The following is a 17,426-nucleotide window of genomic DNA, read 5'->3' on the forward strand; positions in this document are numbered from 1 at the left end:
AGGCTGGGGGACAGAGCGAGGGGAGAGGCTGGGGGACAGAGTGAGGGGACAGGCTGGGGGGACAGAGCGAGGGGAGAGGCTGGGGGACAGAGTGAGGGGAGAGGCTGGGAGGACAGAGTGAGGGGACAGGCTGGGGGGACAGAGTGAGGGGACAGGCTGGAGGACAGAGTGAGGGGACAGGTTGGGGGGACAGAGTGAGGGGAGAGGCCGGGGGGACAGAGTGAGGGGACAGGCTGGCGGACAGGCCAGGGGTCCTGGCTGGGGGGACAGAGTGAGGGGAGAGGCTGGGGGGACAGAGTGAGGGGAGAGGCTGGGGGACAGAGCGAGGGGACAGGCTGGGGAACAGGCCAGGGGTCCTGGCTGGGCCGTACCGTTGAAGGCCAGCGGCTCTGCCAGCTTCATGAGGGCGACGTCATTCCCCAGCCGCTTGGGCCTGTATTTGCTGTGGTAGATGATTCTGTCCACCAGGTGCGAGGGCGCCGGGCTGTCCAGCAGGGAGACCAGCCCCACCTGGACCGTCCAGGACTTGGGGACGTAAAGGCTGCGGCAGGAGGGGGTGCTGAGCTCTGGGCCCGGGACGCAGGGCGGGGAGAGAGAGGCTGCAGCCCCCTCCCGTGCTGTCTGGAAGCTTCCTCTCTGCTCCCCGGAGGGCCTGGGGCATCTGGGAGCCCAGCTCAGCTCTTGGGGTCCCTGCTCAGTCACTGGCTGGTCACGGCCACTCTGCAGCGCAGGTCTCGACACCCACAGCTCTGAGGACCCTGCCCCTGCGGCCTGCTCCATCCCCAGCCCGGCACAGACTGGCTTACTCTCACTCTCTCCCTAAAGAAGAAAAAGAAGACGAGGAGGAGGAGGAGGAGGAGGAGGAGGAGGAGGAGGAGGAGGAGGAGGAAGACAGGGACCAGGTGGCAGCGAGGGCGTGTTCCCATGCTCAAGGTCCCTGGTTCAATCCCCCGGCCCCCACCTGCAGGGTGGGAAAGCTTCACGAGTGGTGAAGCAGGGCTGCAGGTGTCTCTCTGTCTCTGTCTCCCTTTCTGCCCTCCTCTCTGCTCTCAATTTCTCTGTCTTGTCAAATGTAAGAAAAAATAAATAAATCATAAAGATGAATTTGTTTATTTTCATAAGAGAGAGAGAATGACAGAGAGCAGACCACCGCTAGACTGTCGTTGGAGGTCCTCGGGGACTGAACCTGCAGCCTCCAGGACTCGGGCGTGCAAGGCTGGGCTCCTTCCGCTGTGCTGTCTCCCTGCCTGTCTCCCTTCCCTGTGAAGGCGCACGAGTGGTGAAGCAGGGCTGCAGGTGTCTCTCCGTCTCTCCCCCTCTGCCTCCCCTCCCCTCTTAATTTCTCTCTGTGCTATCAAATAAAATAGGAAAGAAAGAAAGAAAGAAAGAAAGAAAGAAAGAAAGAAAGAAAGAAAGAAAGAAAGAAAGAAAGAAAGAAAGAAGAAAAAGACAGGCCACTGAGAATGGTGGATCTGCAGTGCTGGCGCCGAGCTCCGGCAGTCACCCTGGAGGCAATCAGAAGGGGAGGGGGGCCGGGTGGTGGCGCACCAGGGTAAGCGCACATAGGGCGAAGCGCAAGGATCCGGGTTCAAGCCCCCGTCCCCACCTGCAGGGAGGAAGCTTCATGAGCGGTGAGGCAGGGCTGCTGGTGTCTCTCTCTCTCCCCCTCCTCTCTCCATTTCTCTCTGCCTCTATCCAGTAATAAAGAAATTAAAGTATTTAAAAAAAAAAACAGCTATGCAACGATTGCCACCTCAACATGCTTCAGCTCAGACTGTGTCCAGAGACTTCACGTGTGGAATGACAACCCTTCAGCTTCATTACTCGGGTGAGACCTTTCCTTTTATAGTTCACTCTAATTTCATCTCAGGTAGTTCACTTTCTAACAAAGTCTCAAAACCTAGATATAGACCAGGTTCTGTGAGAGAGAGCTTATGTGCACACGTATCCATAAACTACTGCAAAATATATACCTGAAAGCAGGACTACACTAGAGTTTGCAGTGAGTACCTCCCTAACACTTCCTCTCCACTATTCCAAGCTTTGGGTCCATGATTGCTCAACAAATTGTTTTTTTTTTTGTTTTTTTTTTTTAGTATTGAGTAATTCTATTTTTATTTTTCTTTATGATTTATTTATTGGTCAGAGATAGAAGATCAGAGCTTCACTACAGCAAATTTAGTGCTAAAGATTGAAGTCAGTAACTCCTGCTTCAGGTTCCAAGATCTATTTTTGTACCTCCTTCTTGGGCATGAGAATTTTTTTTTTTTTTAATTTCAATTTCTGCTTTGCGTTTCTACTTCTTTTTTTTTTTTTTACATGCATAACATTCCCCAGATTCCCATTTAGCAATACAACCTCCACTATTTCATTCATCATTTTTCATGGACCTGTATTCTCCCCACCCACCCACCCACCCACCCCAGAGTCTTTTACTTTGGTGCGATACTCCAATTCCATTTCAGGTTCAACTTGTGTTTTCTTTTCTAATCTTGTTTTTCAACTTCGGCCTGAGAGTGAGATCATCCCATATTCATCCTTCTGTTTCTGACTTATTTCACTCAACATGATTTTTTCAAGGTCCATCCAAGATCAGCTGAAAACGGTGAAGTCACCATTTTTTACAGCTGAGTAGTATTCCATTGTGTATATATACCACAACTTGCTCAGCCACTCATCTGTTGTTAGACACCTGGGTTGCTTCCAGGTTTTGGCTATTACAAATTGTGCTGCCAAGAACATATGTGTACACAGATCTTTTTGGATGGATGTGTTGGGTTCCTTAGGATATATCCCCAGGAGGGGAATTGAGGGTGTGGGGTCAAAGGAACCCTCCTGCACTGCTGGTGGGAATGTCAATTGGTCCAACCTCTGTGGAGAACAGTCTGGAGAACTCTCAGAAGGTTAGAAATGGACCTACCCTATGACCCTGCGATTGCTCAACAAATTGTTTGGCTTCATATGTTAACTCTCTTTTCAGCCACCAGGTTCCAGATGCCATCAGGATGCCAGCCAGGCTTCCCTGGACTGAAGGCCCCACCAATGTGTCCTGGAGCTCAGCTTCCCCAGAGACCCACCCTACTAGGGAAAGAGAGAGGCAGACTGGGAGTATGGACCGACCCGTCAACGCCCATGTTCAGCGAGGAAGCAATTACAGAAGCCAGACCTTCCACCTTCTGCAACCCACAATGACCCTGGGTCCATACTCCCAGAGGGATGGAGAATGGGAAAGCTATCAGGGGAGGGGGTGGGATATGGAGATTGGGTGGTGGGAATTGTGTGGAGTTGTACCCCTCCTACCCTATGGTTTTGTTAATCAATAATAAATAAATAAATAAAAACAGCTGCAGGTGTGCAGTCCTGTGTGGGGCCCCGTGGCCCCCAGCCATGGGCGGGAAGGGGCCCTGCTCACCGTGGCCACGTCCCGCCCCCGCCCCCGCCCTGGTCAGGCCAGGAAGGTCACACTCACTCGTACACGCAGTGGGCAGCCGTGACGATCCACACGGGGGTGATGATGGAGCCCCCACACAGGTGGTAGCCCTGGTACTGCAGGCTGGCCTGCCAGGGCCACTGTGCCAGGGAGGACGCGTTCCCCCCCACGATGCGGGGGCTGGAGCCCCTTCTCAAGCCGCAGACTGCGGGCGGGGGGGGGCAAGGGAGGGGGTGGTCGGGGCGGGCGGCACCCCAGACCTGGGAGACCCCCGTCACCGGGCTGCGCCCTCCCCAGGATGCCTGAGCCTTGGGAGGAAAGGAGACCCCCCCACCCTGGACTCCGCCAGCCCCCTCCTCACTCGGCCTGTCCACCCCTACCCTGAGCCCTCACACTCCACCCCTGCATTGTGACCCCATGCAGCCGGAAGGAGGGGTGTCCACCCCGGGGTGGAGCCGGGACACGAGGACGCTGTCACTCTGTTCCGGGGAGAGCAGGGGCGTTCAGGCAGCAAAGCCCCCCAGGGAGCAAGGGGATCCCAGAGCGAAGGCGGCAGGTGACCTGCCCCCTCAGGGGGCCACGCAGCCACCACCCTGGCCCCGGTGGGGGGCGCCCTCCCAGAAGTGGGGGTGAGTGAGCAGGCAGTGGGCTCTGTGGCTCGGACGCTCACCTGTGCACTTCAGCGTGACCACACGGCCTGAGGGACACCCCTCCCTAAAGAAAGGAGTCAGTGTGAGACCCCGTCTCTGTGGTGGACACCTTAGAAGACTGCAGCAAATGGTCTCCAGGGGGCCGGGGACACAGCAAAGGGGCTCTGCCAAAGGCCAGCCTGCCCGAGGCTCTGAGGGCCTAGGTTCAAGCCCGGCACCACGATCAGCCAGAGCTCGGCAGGGCTCTGGGGTCTTGCTCATCTGTGTGTCTGTCTATCTATCTGTCTATGTATCTATCTATCATTAAAAATGGGCAGAAATGGGAGCTGGGCGGTAGCACAGCAGGTTAAGCGCAGGTGGCACAAAGCGCAAGGACCGGCATAAGGATCCCAGTTTGAGCCCCGGCTCCCCACCTGCAGGGGGGTCGCTTCCCAGGCGGTGAAGCAGGTCTGCAGGTGTCTGTCTGTCTCTCCCCCTCTGTGTCTTCCCCTCCTCTCTCCATGTCTCTCTGTCCTATCCAACAACGACGACATCAATAACAACAATAATAACTACAACGATAAAAACAACAAGGGCAACAAAAGGGAATGCATAAATAAATATTTTTAAAAGGAAACATGAGCAGAAGTGAAGAGATAAGCACAGAAGGGGAAACACACAGTAGAACGTGGCCTGGGTTTGTTTTTCTAGCTTTTTCTCTGCCACTCGTCTGCTGGTCTTTCTCATCTCCTCCCTTCCTCTCCCTCTGACCGTTCTCACTCCGACACCTCTCAGTGAGGGGCAGGCCCCACTCACACCCTCCGTCGGCGCTGTGGGCTCACACAGTCCCTGGCGTGGGGGGTCAGGGCCTTGCACCCCCAGAGACCGGCCAGCCAGCCCAGGACACCGGGAGCCCCTCCCGCCGGTGGAGACTTCCCCGCTCACCTGGCGTACACCGAGTGGTGCAGGGCGGCCACCTTCTCTGCAGGCAGCAGGTGGTTTATGGCAGCAAAGTCCTGCTGGAACCGCTCCTCCAGCAGATCCAGCCGCAGGGGCGCCGAGCCGGTGTAGCTGTGGGCACAGGGACCCCAGAGACGCTCAGGCCGCGCCCCAGATCCGTCACGTGTCCCGTGTCCCTGAGCCCCAAGCCTGCTGGTCAATTCAGCAAGTTTCTGGGGGCCCAGCCCAGTGCGCCCCAAACGGCCCAGACCAGGTAGTGATGCTCCTCCCTGCGGAGCTGGGGAGACCCCTCCCCGGGGGCTGGAGACCCCCGTGGGGCCGCAGGCTGTCTGTCAGCAGGGGCAGGGAGCAGAGGCAGTCAGGGCGGGTGGGCACCCCAGACCTGGGAGACCCCCGTCACCGGGCTGCACCCTCCCCCGGACTCCCGAGCCCGGGGAGGAAGGGAGACCCGCCACCCTGGACCCCTTCAGCTCCCTCCTCACTCGACCATCCGCCCCCACCCTGAGCAGCGTGAAGGAGGGTCATCCACCCCAGGTTAGGGCCGGGACACGGGGAGGCTGTCACACCATTCCGGGGAGGGGCGGTGGCATTCAGACAGCAAAGCCCCCCAGGGACAAGAAGACAGGACCAAGTGGGGTGACCATGGGCAGCGCCAAGACAGCTGTGCCGGGTGGGCAGGGCACGGCAGGGTCGGGGGCAGTCACGGCCACCCCACGAGACTGTCACCACCCCCAAATTCCGGAAGTCGGATGAGGGAGCCGGGCTGAGCCCACCCCAAAGTGTGTCCTGACTGACCCTGGGGGCCTCTCCATGCCGGCTCACCTGGCGGGGGCAGTGGGGCCCACCAGCGGGAGCGGGGAGCCCGGGCTTAGTGTGAGGAGAGTCCAGCCCAGTGGGGAGGTTGGGGGCTGCCCTGCAGAGGACTGTGCTCAGGGGAGGTGTCACACCCCTGCAGCCAGCCGGGACCCCTTTTCTCTCCCTCGCTGGCCCCTGCTGAGACCCCTTTTCAGAGAACACCTCAGGCGCAGGGCTGAGGCTCCGACGTCGCTGAGACTCTGAGACGTGATCCTGCCATCCGGGACACCGGTACCCGGGGGCCTTGCTCTCGGCTGCTGGACGAAGTGGCCTTTGGGTGACAAGCACTTGGGCTCCAGCATTGGTGACAGTGTGGCCTGAGCCACTGACGGTGTGTGTGGGGGGGGAGGGGCGTTTGCGCCGCTGTCTGTGCTGCTCCCACTGTGGGGGGGGGGGGGAGTGACCTCCGCTGGGCCCGGCCGCTGGCACCCATCCCCAGACCTTGGGCCCTGTCCCCACCCCGGCACCTGTCCCCAGGCTCTGTGCCCCCAGCACTTGTCCTCAGGCCCTGTCCTCCCCGGCGCCCGTCCCTAGACCCTGTGCCCTCCCCAGGCCCGTCCCCAGGCCCTGCCCTGCTCCATCACCTCGAGTAGCCCAGCTGGGCACAGGCAATGCTGCCATACTGGTCCTCCCAGTCCTCGGAACACAGGGTCCTCCAGGCGGCGGCCGTGAACACCTGCAGAACTGCTCTCTGGCCGCTCACGCGGACTGGCCACAGCCGGGGGGTGGGGAGGACAATCCCGTGAGTGGCCATCGGGTCCCCGCCCCTCCTCACTCAGCTGCACCCCTCCTGCCCCCACCCCTGTGATTCCCTCTTCCACCCTCCCGGCGGTGACCCCTCCCGGGGACGAGTCCGGCTGGACGGGCCGAGTGCAAGTGGACAGACGGGCGGGCGGGCGGGACCTACCACAGCGGAACTCGTCCTCCCCATCCCTGCAGTCGGGGACGCCGTCACAGCGCGCGGTCAGCTCGATGCACTTGAAGGAGGAGCTGCAGCGGAACCTCCCCGAGCAGTCGAAGTGGACTGGGCAGGGCGGGGGCGTCAGGGGCGTCAGGGGCTCGCCGGGCAGCATCCCCCACTGCCCACCCTGGAGGTCAGAACCCCGGCCCCCAGCCCCGGGAAGCCCAGGGTGCAGGACCCCAGGCCCCTCCCCGCCTGTGACTGAGCAACACGGAGACCCCAGGGCGGAGCAGGTGGGGAGGGGGGACTTGTCTGATGACCGAGGGGGCTGGGCGGTGGCGCACCTGGTTAAGCAAGGACCCGGGTTCGAGCCCCAGGTCCCCACCTGCAGGGGGAAAGCTTTACGAGTGGTGAAGCAGGGCTGCAGGTGCCTCTCTGTCTCTCTCCCTCTCTGTCTCCCTCTTCTGCCTCAATTTCTCTCTTTTTCTATCAAATAAAATAAAGTTTAGGGAGTCGGGCGGTAGCACAGCAGGTTAAGCACACGTGGCATAAAGCACATGGACCGGCGTTAGGATCCCGGTTCGAGCCCCCGGCTCCCCACCTGCAGGGGAGTCACTTCCCAGGCGGTGAAGCAGGTCTGCAGGTGTCTGTCTTTCTCTCCCCCTCTCTGTCTTCCCCTCCTCTCTCCATTTCTCTCTGTCCTATCCAACAACAACGACATCAATAATAGCTACAATAATAAAACAACAAGGACAACAAAAGGGAATAAACAAATATTTTTCAAAATTTTTAAAAGAAAGTTAAAAAAAAAAGAAAGAAAGAAATGATTCCTTAGACGGGAGCCCCACATCTGTCCTGTGAGTCCCTTCTTGGGGAGCCACAGCGGGGCCTGGCCACCCCGCCCAGAACCTTCACTCCCGCGGGATCCAATTTTAATTTCTCAGCTGTCTCTGGCTGGCAGCCTCCTGGTGACAGGACCCCTAGCCTGGCCAGTGTCCCCCCCTTCCAACCCTCTGTCCCCCTGCGGCCACAGCCCGGGCCGCAGTGTCCCCCCTGCCCGCGCCCCACCCCCGCCGCGCTCATTCAAGCTGCGGGCCTGCTGCGTAATTCACGTGCTCACCACCCAGCCCCACGGCCAGAGCCACGGTCAGCGCGATGACCCCAATGACCAGCACGGGGAAGAGCTTGAGGGGCAGCACAGACAGCAGCTGGGCGGCCACGGCGTCAGCGTCTGAAAGGGAGGGAGGGACGGAGGGCAGCAGCCCCAGAGGGGACATGGGTCGTGGTCACTCTGCACAGCCCGGCCCTCGCTGGCCCGCCCTCGACCTGGGGCGCTGTCCCTCCGGGAGCTTCCTTGGGTCTCTCCTCCTTGGGCCCACTCCCAGGATTCAGCCCGGGGGACGCGTGGACGGCACCGCGCAGGGAAAGAACAAGCAGGGCTGCGGCGGGGCAAGCGGGAGGCAGAGGCAAGGCCAGCAGGAGCCCCGCAGGCGTGGGGCGAGAGGGCAGGGGCAGCTCTGCCTGTGCTGTGCCAGGGCTCAGCAGCGGACGGGTCCTCGGTGGGTGACTGAGCGAGCGAGGAGCAGGAGGACGGAGGGAGGACAGATAGTGGGGGTGAGGGGTGGATCACAGGTGGACGGATGGATGGACGGATGGACGGATGGATGGACGGATGGTGACTAAACCGGTGGTGGGTGGGTGGGTGGAAGGATCACAGGTAGACGGATGGATGGATGGATGGATGGATGGATGGATGGATGGATGATGGATGGATGATGGATGGATGGATGGATGGATGGATGGATGGATGGATGATGGATGGATGGATGGATGGATGGATGATGGATGGATGATGGATGGATGGATGGATGGATGGATGATGGATGGATGATGGATGGATGGATGGATGGATGGATGGATGGATGAATGGATGATGGATGGATGGATGGATGGATGGATGGATGATGGATGGATGATGGATGGATGGATGGATGGATGGATGAATGGATGATGGATGGATGGATGATGGATGGATGGATGGATGAATGGATGATGGATGGATGAATGGATGATGGATGGATGGATGGATGGATGGATGAATGGATGATGGATGGATGAATGGATGATGGATGGATGGATGGATGGATGGATGGATGGATGATGGATGGATGGATGATGGGTGGATGGATGGATGGGTGGATGATGGATGGTGAATAAACCGGTGGTGGGTGGATAGGTGGGTGGGTGGATGGAAGGATCACAGGTAGACGGATGGATGGATGGATGGATGGATAAATGAATGGATGATGGATGGATGGATGGATGGATGATGGATGGATGATGGATGGATGAATGATGGATGGGTGGAGGGATGATGGATAGATGAATGACAGATGGGTGGATGGATGGATGGATGGAGGGATAGATAGATGGAGGATGCATGGATGGATGGATGATGGATGGATGGATGATGGGTGATGGGTGGATAAGAAGGTAAATGGATAACTGAGTAAATGGATGACCTAATGGACAGATTAATGGATGGATGGATGAAAAGAAGAAAGAATTAAAAGAAGGAAGGAAGGAAGGAAGGAAGGAAGGAAGGAAGGAAGGAAGGAAGGAGACAAGGATGGATTAAAGGAAGGCAGGAGGCAGGCAGGCTAGGGGGTGAGAGGGGGAAATGGTCGAGGGTCACGGGGTGCCATGAGGGACGTCCATGTCTTCATCTCAGGGGTCAGCAGTCAGAGGCCCCGGCTCTCGGCTCCAGGCCGTCAGTGTCTCTTCACAGCCTTGCCGCCCCGAGCCGGACCAGCACCCCTGCTCAGAGACCCTCATCACCCAGCCCTGCAGCACCCTGCTCAGAGACCCTCATCACCCAGCCCTGCAGCACCCCTGCTCAGAGACCCTCATCACCCAGCCCTGCAGCACCCCTGCTCAGAGACCCTCATCACCCAGCCCTGCAGCACCCCTGCTCAGAGACCCTCATCACCCCAGCCCTGCAGCGCCCTGCTCAGAGACCCTCACTCTCAGAGGCTCTCATCACCCCAGCCGTGCAGCACCCTGCTCAGAGACCCCCACTCTCAGAGACCCTCATCACCCAGCCCTGCAGCACCCCTGCTCAGAGACCCCCATTCTCAGAGGCTCTCATCACCCCAGCCCTGAAGCACCCTGCTCTGAGACCCCCACTCTCAGAGACTCTCATCACCCCCGCCCTGCAGCACCCTGCTCAGAGACCCCCACTCTCAGAGACTCTCATCACCCCCGCCCTGCAGCACCCTGCTCAGAGACCCCCACTCTCAGAGACTCTCATCACCCCCGCCCTGCAGCACCCTGCTCAGAGACCCCCACTCTCAGAGACTCTCATCACCCCAGCCCTGCAGCACCCTGCTCAGAGACCCCCACTCTCAGAGACTCTCATCACCCCAGCCCTGCAGCACCCTGCTCTGAGACCCCCACTCTCAGAGACTCTCATCACCCCCGCCCTGCAGCACCCTGCTCAGAGACCCCCATTCTCAGAGACTCTCATCACCCCAGCCCTGCAGCACCCTGCTCAGAGACCCCCACTCTCAGAGACTCTCATCACCCCCGCCCTGCAGCACCCTGCTCAGAGACCCCCACTCTCAGAGCCTCTCATCACCCCCGCCCTGCAGCACCCTGCTCAGAGACCCCCATTCTCAGAGGCTCTCATCACCCCAGCCCTGCAGCACCCTGCTCAGAGACCCCCACTCTCAGAGGCTCTCATAACCCCAGCCCTGCAGCACCCTGCTCAGAGACCCCCACTCTCAGAGACCCTCATCACCCAGCCCTGCAGCACCCCTGCTCAGAGACCCTCATCACCCCAGCCCTGCAGCGCCCTGCTCAGAGACCCTCATCACCCCAGCCCTGCAGTACCCCTGCTCAGAGACCCCCACTCTCAGAGGCTCTCATCACCACAGCCGTGCAGCACCCCTGCTCAGAGACCCCCATTCTCAGAAGCTCTCATCACCCCAGCCCTGCAGCACCCCTGCTCAGAGACCCCCATTCTCAGAGGCTCTCATCACCCCAGCCCTGCAGCACCCTGCTCTGAGACCCGCACTCTCAGAGACTCTCATCACCCCAGCCCTGCAGCACCCTGCTCAGAGACCCCCACTCTCAGAGACTCTCATCACCCCAGCCCTGCAGCACCAGCACCCTGCTCAGAGACCCCCACTCTCAGAGACTCTCATCACCCCAGCCCTGAAGCACCCCTGCTCAGAGACTCCCACTCTCAGAGACTCTCATCACCCCAGCCCTGCAGCACCAGCACCCTGCTCAGAGACCCCCACTCTCAGAGGCTCTCATCACCCCAGCCCTGCAGCACTGGCACCCTGCTCAGAGACCCCCACTCTCAGAGACTCTCATCACCCCAGCCCTGCAGCACCAGCACCCTGCTCAGAGACCCCCACTCTCAGAGACTCTCATCACCCCAGCCCTGCAGCACCCTGCTCAGAGACCCCCACTCTCAGAGACTCTCATCACCCCAGCCCTGCAGCACCCTGCTCAGAGACCCCCACTCTCAGAGACTCTCATCACCCCCGCCCTGCAGCACCCTGCTCAGAGACCCCCACTCTCAGAGACTCTCATCACCCCCGCCCTGCAGCACCCTGCTCAGAGACCCCCACTCTCAGAGCCTCTCATCACCCCAGCCCTGCAGCACCCTGCTCAGAGACCCCCACTCTCAGAGCCTCTCATCACCCCAGCCCTGCAGCACCAGCACCCTGCTCAGAGACCCCCACTCTCAGAGACTCTCATCACCCCAGCCCTGCAGCACCAGCACCCTGCTCAGAGACCCCCACTCTCAGAGGCTCTCATCACCCCCGCCCTGCAGCACCCTGCTCAGACTCTCAGAGACTCTCATCACCCCAGCCCTGCAGCACCCTGCTCAGAGACCCCCACTCTCAGAGCCTCTCATCACCCCAGCCCTGCAGCACCCTGCTCAGAGACCCCCACTCTCAGAGACTCTCATCACCCCAGCCCTGCAGCACCAGCACCCTGCTCAGAGACCCCCACTCTCAGAGACTCTCATCACCCCAGCCCTGTAGCACCAGCACCCTGCTCAGAGACCCCCACTCTCAGAGGCTCTCATCACCCCCGCCCTGCAGCACCCTGCTCAGACTCTCAGAGACTCTCATCACCCCAGCCCTGCAGCACCCTGCTCAGAGACCCCCACTCTCAGAGCCTCTCATCACCCCAGCCCTGCAGCACCCTGCTCAGAGACCCCCACTCTCAGAGACTCTCATCACCCCAGCCCTGCAGCACCCTGCTCAGAGACCCCCACTCTCAGAGACTCTCATCACCCCAGCCCTGAAGCACCCCTGCTCAGAGACCCCCACTCTCAGAGACTCTCATCACCCCAGCCCTGCAGCACCCTGCTCAGACTCTCAGAGACTCTCATCACCCCCGCCCTGCAGCACCCTGCTCAGACTCTCAGAGACTCTCATCACCCCCGCCCTGCAGCACCCTGCTCAGAGACCCCCACTCTCAGAGACTCTCATCACCCCAGCCCTGCAGCACCCTGCTCTGAGACCCCCACTCTCAGAGACTCTCATCACCCCAGCCCTGCAGCACCCTGCTCAGAGACCCCCACTCTCAGAGACTCTCATCACCCCCAGCTCTGCAGCACCCTGCTCTGAGACCCCCACTCTCAGAGACTCTCATCACCCCAGCCCTGCAGCACCCTGCTCAGAGACCCCCACTCTCAGAGACTCTCATCACCCCAGCCCTGAAGCACCCCTGCTCAGAGACCCCCACTCTCAGAGACTCTCATCACCCCAGCCCTGCAGCACCGGCACCCTGCTCAGAGACCCCCACTCTCAGAGACTCTCATCACCCCCAGCTCTGCAGCACCCTGCTCAGAGACACCCACTCTCAGAGACTCTCATCACCCCAGCTCTGCAGAAGAGCCAGGAGCCCGTGAGGGTCCAGGGGTGGGCTCAGCCCTCCCTCTGTCCCCACTATCCCCATGGACACCACCCCCAAGATGCCAGGTGGTCTCTTGGCTGTGGGGATGAAACCGGGACAGTGTCCACAGAAAGCGAGTCCAGAGACTCATCCTGGAGGCAGAGGGGTGATGGGGTGACGGGGTGAGAGGGGACGCAGGGGACACTGGAGGGACAGTGGTGGGGGGAGGGGGGCAGCTGTTTTAAGAGGCGAATATGGTCCTTTCTATCCTTCTTTCTCTCTCTTTCATTATTTCTCTCTCTCTCTCTCTCCCCACCAGAGTCATTTTTTCATCGCCCCAGCCCCTTTCAGTCTGTGAGGGCTTTGGACAACCACCAAGACACACGGCCTCTCTGAAGCAGAAGTGCCTCACATCCTCCATCCTCTCCAAAGAAAGGGACGAACCGGCCAGTCCTTTAGTCACCATGTTGGTGGTGTCATCGTCACTGTCACTGGCTCCCCGAGGTCTCCAGGGTGAAGCGCGCGGGTCTCCCTCTCTCCCGTGAATAAGGAAATAAACTTTTGGTCTCTTTATTTCTTTTTGCCTCCAGGGCTCAGTGCCGGCACTATGAATCCACGGCTCCTGGTGGCCATTCTCCCCATTTTATTGGACAGGACAGAGAGAAATTGAGAGGGGAGGGTGAGATAGACAGACACCTGCAGACCTGCTTCATCACTTGTGAAGCTTCACCCCTGCAGGTGGGGGGCCGGGGGCTGGAACCCAGATCCTTGTGCGGGTCCTTGTGCTTTGCACGATGTGCGCTTAACCAGGTACACCACCACCCGGCCTCCTAAATGAATCTTTAAACTCCAGTTACCTAATTACCACTGCTAGGGCCAGAGAGAGTCCAGTTACAGCACCGACCTGCTTGCCTGAGGCCCTGGGTTCAAGCCCCAGCACCCCCTTAAGCCAGAGCTGGCCAGGGCTCCAGGCTCTCTCTCCCTCTCTCCCTCATGAAAATAAAAATTATAAGAGTTGGTGCTTGGTCCAGTGGAGAGGAAGTGACTGCGTCCATGGCTCTTGGCCGTCACAGCCCACTTCTTCTTCTAGCGTTTGCCCTTCTTCCGTAGCCAGTCAACAGCATCAGGTTGAGCCTGATGTAAAGTTTCGAGACCTCCTTTGAATCTGGAGAGGTGGCAGTCGTTGACTATGTGGGTCATAGTCTGTGCCCACTGAGAAGTGCCAACAACACCCTCCGCAGGGCGGCGGGGGGTGGGGGGGTGGCCCAGGGACTTCCAGGCCAGCATCACCTCCACGCCCACCCGGGAATCTGGATCTGGAGCTCAGAAGGGCTCCCACAGAGGACACTTGGGAAGGAGCCCCCAGAGTGACCCCTTCTCTCCTGCCGCCCACCCTTGGGGATCCCAGCACCCAGGGCCAGCCCCGGGGCAGAAGCAGAGTCCAGGGGGTTCTCCGCTTACCTGGCACCACCGGGCTGATCTTCAGCTGGTCCAAGCCAAACAGGGAGCGGAAGGAGAAGGGGGCCTCCGCGGCAGGAGGGTCGTTCTCCCCCATGGTGACGATCTCAGGAGCCCTGAGGCCTGGCTCCCCCTCCAGCTTCTGGCAGAGGAGAGGCCGGGATGCCGGCTCAGCTGGGCCTTCTGCCTCCCGCCGCCTCCGCAGTGGCCCAGGGAAAGGCGCTCAGACCTTTGCTCTCCGAACAACACTCCGATTCATCTGCTGAGCCACCCAGGAGAGGGAGGCCGCACGGGACTGACAGACGCCCTCGATTCTGCCATCACCCGTCCGACCATGCTCCTCTCCCGCCAGTCAGGCCTCACCGGACGCCCATCCTCCACCACCCAGAAGCCCCCAGGCTGCATGTCGCTCAGAGGAGGAGCTGCTGGGGCCGGCAGGGCACACCCAGTAGAACACACCTGTCTCCATGCACAAGGACTCGGGTTCGAGCTTGTTTTTGGCTTTTTTTCAATGGAACTTGACATCAGTAAAATTCAACTCAAAATTATCCTTATGCTAAAGTAGCATTTTTTAAAAATATTTATTTACCCTTTTATTGCCCTTGTTTTTTTATTGTTGTACTTATTATTGTTATTGATGCTGTTGTTGTTGTTGGATAGGACAGAGAGAAATAAAGAGAAGAGGGGAAGATGGAGAGGGGGAGAGAAAGACAGACACCTGCAGACCAGCTTCACCGCCTGTGAAGCGACTCCCCTGCAGGTGGGGAGCCGGGGGCTCGAACCAGGATCTTTACAGTGGTCCTTGTGCTTTGTGCCACATGCGCTTAACCCATTGTGCTACCGCCCGACTCCCAAAAATATTTATTTATTTATTTATTTATTTATTCCCTTTTGTTGCCCTTGTTGTATTTTATTGTTGTTGTAGTTATTATTGTTGTTGTTGATGTCATTGTTGTTGGATAGGACAGAGAGAAATGGAGAGAGGAGGGGAAGACAGAGAGGGGGAGAGAAAGACAGACACCTGCAGACCTGCTTCATCGCCTGTGAAGCGACTCCCCTGCAGGTGGGAATCTGGGGCTTGAACCGGGTCCTTAAGCCCGTCCTTGTGCTTTGCGCCACAAGTGCTTAACCCTCTGCGCCATCGCCCTACTCCCTAAAGTAGCATTTTGGGGTGTAATACAATCTACTATTCTCTAAAGGTTTGGCTACTCAGAGAGACCCCCACCTGCAGGGGAGAAGCTTCACAGGCGGTGAAGCAGGGCTGCGGGGTCTCTCTGCCTCTCTCCTCTCTCTCTCCCCCTCTCCTCTCTCAGTTTCTCTCTGTCCTGTCAAACAAAAACAATGGGGGTGCGGGTGATGGTGCACCTGGTTTGGTGCACATGTTACAGTGTGCAAGGACCCGGGTTCAAGCCCCCAGTCCCCACCTGCAGGGGGCAAGCTCTCTATCGCCCCCTTCCCTCTAAACTTCTGGCTGTCTCTATCCAATAAATAAATAAAGATAATTTTTTTTTAATTTTAAATGGAAAAAAATGGCCACCAGGGTGGTGGGTTTGTAATGCCGGCACCAAGCTCCAGCAGTCATTCCAGTGGCAATAAAAAATAGAATATAATATAACATAACATAATATAATATAATACAATATATTATATGAAGTGCTCGGGCCAGTCAGTGGTATACCCAGTTGAACACACCTGTCACCACACACAAGGACCCAGGTTCAAGCCCCTGGTCCCCACCTACGGGAGGGAAGCTTCACGAGTGATAGAGCAGGTCAGCATGTGTCTCTCTGTCTCTCTCTCTCTCTCTCTCTCTCTCTCTCCCACTTCCCTATCAATTTTTGTCTGTCCAAATAAATAACTAAAAAAATAAGTTTTTAGAAAAAGTTGGTCTGCCTTCAGAGCACAACTTTTCTGCTGGTGCCCCACTGCCGTCTGTCCGGCTTGAACTGGCCCCTGGTCCTGCCCGGGCACGGCCCACCCCCCACCCCCCTACCCCCCACCCCCTGCCACACGCAGCCCTGGACACTCACAGGGCTCTGTGCTCCCCGCCCACAGGCGGCCAGGAGGGGTCCGCCCACCCTCCACCTGTGACTCCCGGTGGCCAGAGCTTGGTCTGACCTAGTTACCGGGTGCCCGTCTCTCCCAACATGGGGGGGGGCACGGCAGACCTGCTGGCACCGGGCGTCACCAGCTCTGGTTCCTGCCAGAACATTCCACCCTGCGGAGCCTGGAGCTGGGGGACGGGGCGGTGATGTCTGAGGGTCTCTTCCTTCTCGGCCCACCTCTCCCCCCACCCCACCCCTGCCAGCGTGGTCCCGGGAGGGTCCCCAGAGCTGTCCCCTGCGGGGGTGCACGGCCTCAACAGCCCCCCTCATGTGTCCCCATCTCCCTGCGGGGAGGGCGCGATGCCCAGGGGGCCACGCGGCCCCTGGACCCCAGGCCTGAGCTCTAGCCTCCGGGGACACGCCACTTGTTGGGGAGGCCTGCCCAGACGGGGTCCCTGGCCCAGCAGCCCCACCCAGCTCAGCGCCCCCAAGGGGACCTCGCTGCCCGAGACCCTCGGTCTCCTGCCCACTCACCGGCTCAGCCACCGCCATGCCCTCCCGCACAGCCGGCCGCCCTGTTCATCCTCCGCGGCCGAGACGTTGGGGCCACCCCGGGGAGATGTCCACCGACAGCCTCTGCCCAGCACCGGGGCGACACAGCCAGTGGCCGCAGAGGGGGAGGGGACGGTAACCTAAGCCGGGTGCCTATCGGGTGACGGTGGGGGGGTCCCCCGAGACAGAGACGGACAGAGGCAGCTCCCCTTTCACCAGCAGCCCGGCGTCCCCACCCCCACCCCACACACGTGCCGGCACCTTCTGTGGGTGCCCGGCTCCTGGCACCCAGCACAGGGCACCCCATGGTGGCGTGTCCGCCCCCCTCCAGCCGTGCAGAGGCCTGAGGCAGGTCACACACCTTGTGGGTCCCCCGCAGACAATACAGCTGTCCAGGGGGGCCAGGCACCAAGTGTCCATGAGGGAGGCCAGGGAGCAGTGGACTCCAGCTAACTGGCAACTAGCTGCAATATTTAATACAATAATTAACCAATTAAAGTGGACAAATCAATGCATCGGTGAGTTGGGGTGGGGTCCCTGCGTACAGGCTGAGGGGAGAAAGCTTGGGGGCTGGGCAGGGGTAGGGCAGCCTGTGGGACTCCAGCAGGGCCCAGAATCAGAGCCTCCCACCCGGTGGGGTTGGCCTTGGGGAGGGCGGCTCCCATTTCTGGGGAGAT

At 59.4% G+C, this 17,426-nt stretch overlaps 1 protein-coding gene across 1 annotated transcript in view; it reads right to left on the minus strand.

Annotated features, from left to right (window-relative positions):
- TMPRSS3 (transmembrane serine protease 3) overlaps positions 1-14,288 on the minus strand; it is a 20,403-nt gene extending 6,115 nt beyond the window's left edge. The window contains exons 1-8 of the mRNA XM_060197132.1: positions 14,156-14,288; positions 7,896-8,006; positions 6,782-6,898; positions 6,459-6,582; positions 5,005-5,130; positions 4,101-4,144; positions 3,470-3,635; positions 372-541 (exon numbers count right to left, since the gene is read on the minus strand). Coding sequence (XP_060053115.1) covers positions 372-541; positions 3,470-3,635; positions 4,101-4,144; positions 5,005-5,130; positions 6,459-6,582; positions 6,782-6,898; positions 7,896-8,006; positions 14,156-14,249 — 952 coding nt within the window. The 5' untranslated portion in view covers positions 14,250-14,288. The remainder of the gene's footprint in view (positions 1-371; positions 542-3,469; positions 3,636-4,100; positions 4,145-5,004; positions 5,131-6,458; positions 6,583-6,781; positions 6,899-7,895; positions 8,007-14,155) is intronic.
- Between the last annotated feature and the right edge of the window lie 3,138 nt (positions 14,289-17,426).

This window comes from Erinaceus europaeus, chromosome 9 (genome assembly GCF_950295315.1).
Source record: "Erinaceus europaeus chromosome 9, mEriEur2.1, whole genome shotgun sequence".
Classification (NCBI taxonomy): domain Eukaryota; kingdom Metazoa; phylum Chordata; class Mammalia; order Eulipotyphla; family Erinaceidae; genus Erinaceus; species Erinaceus europaeus.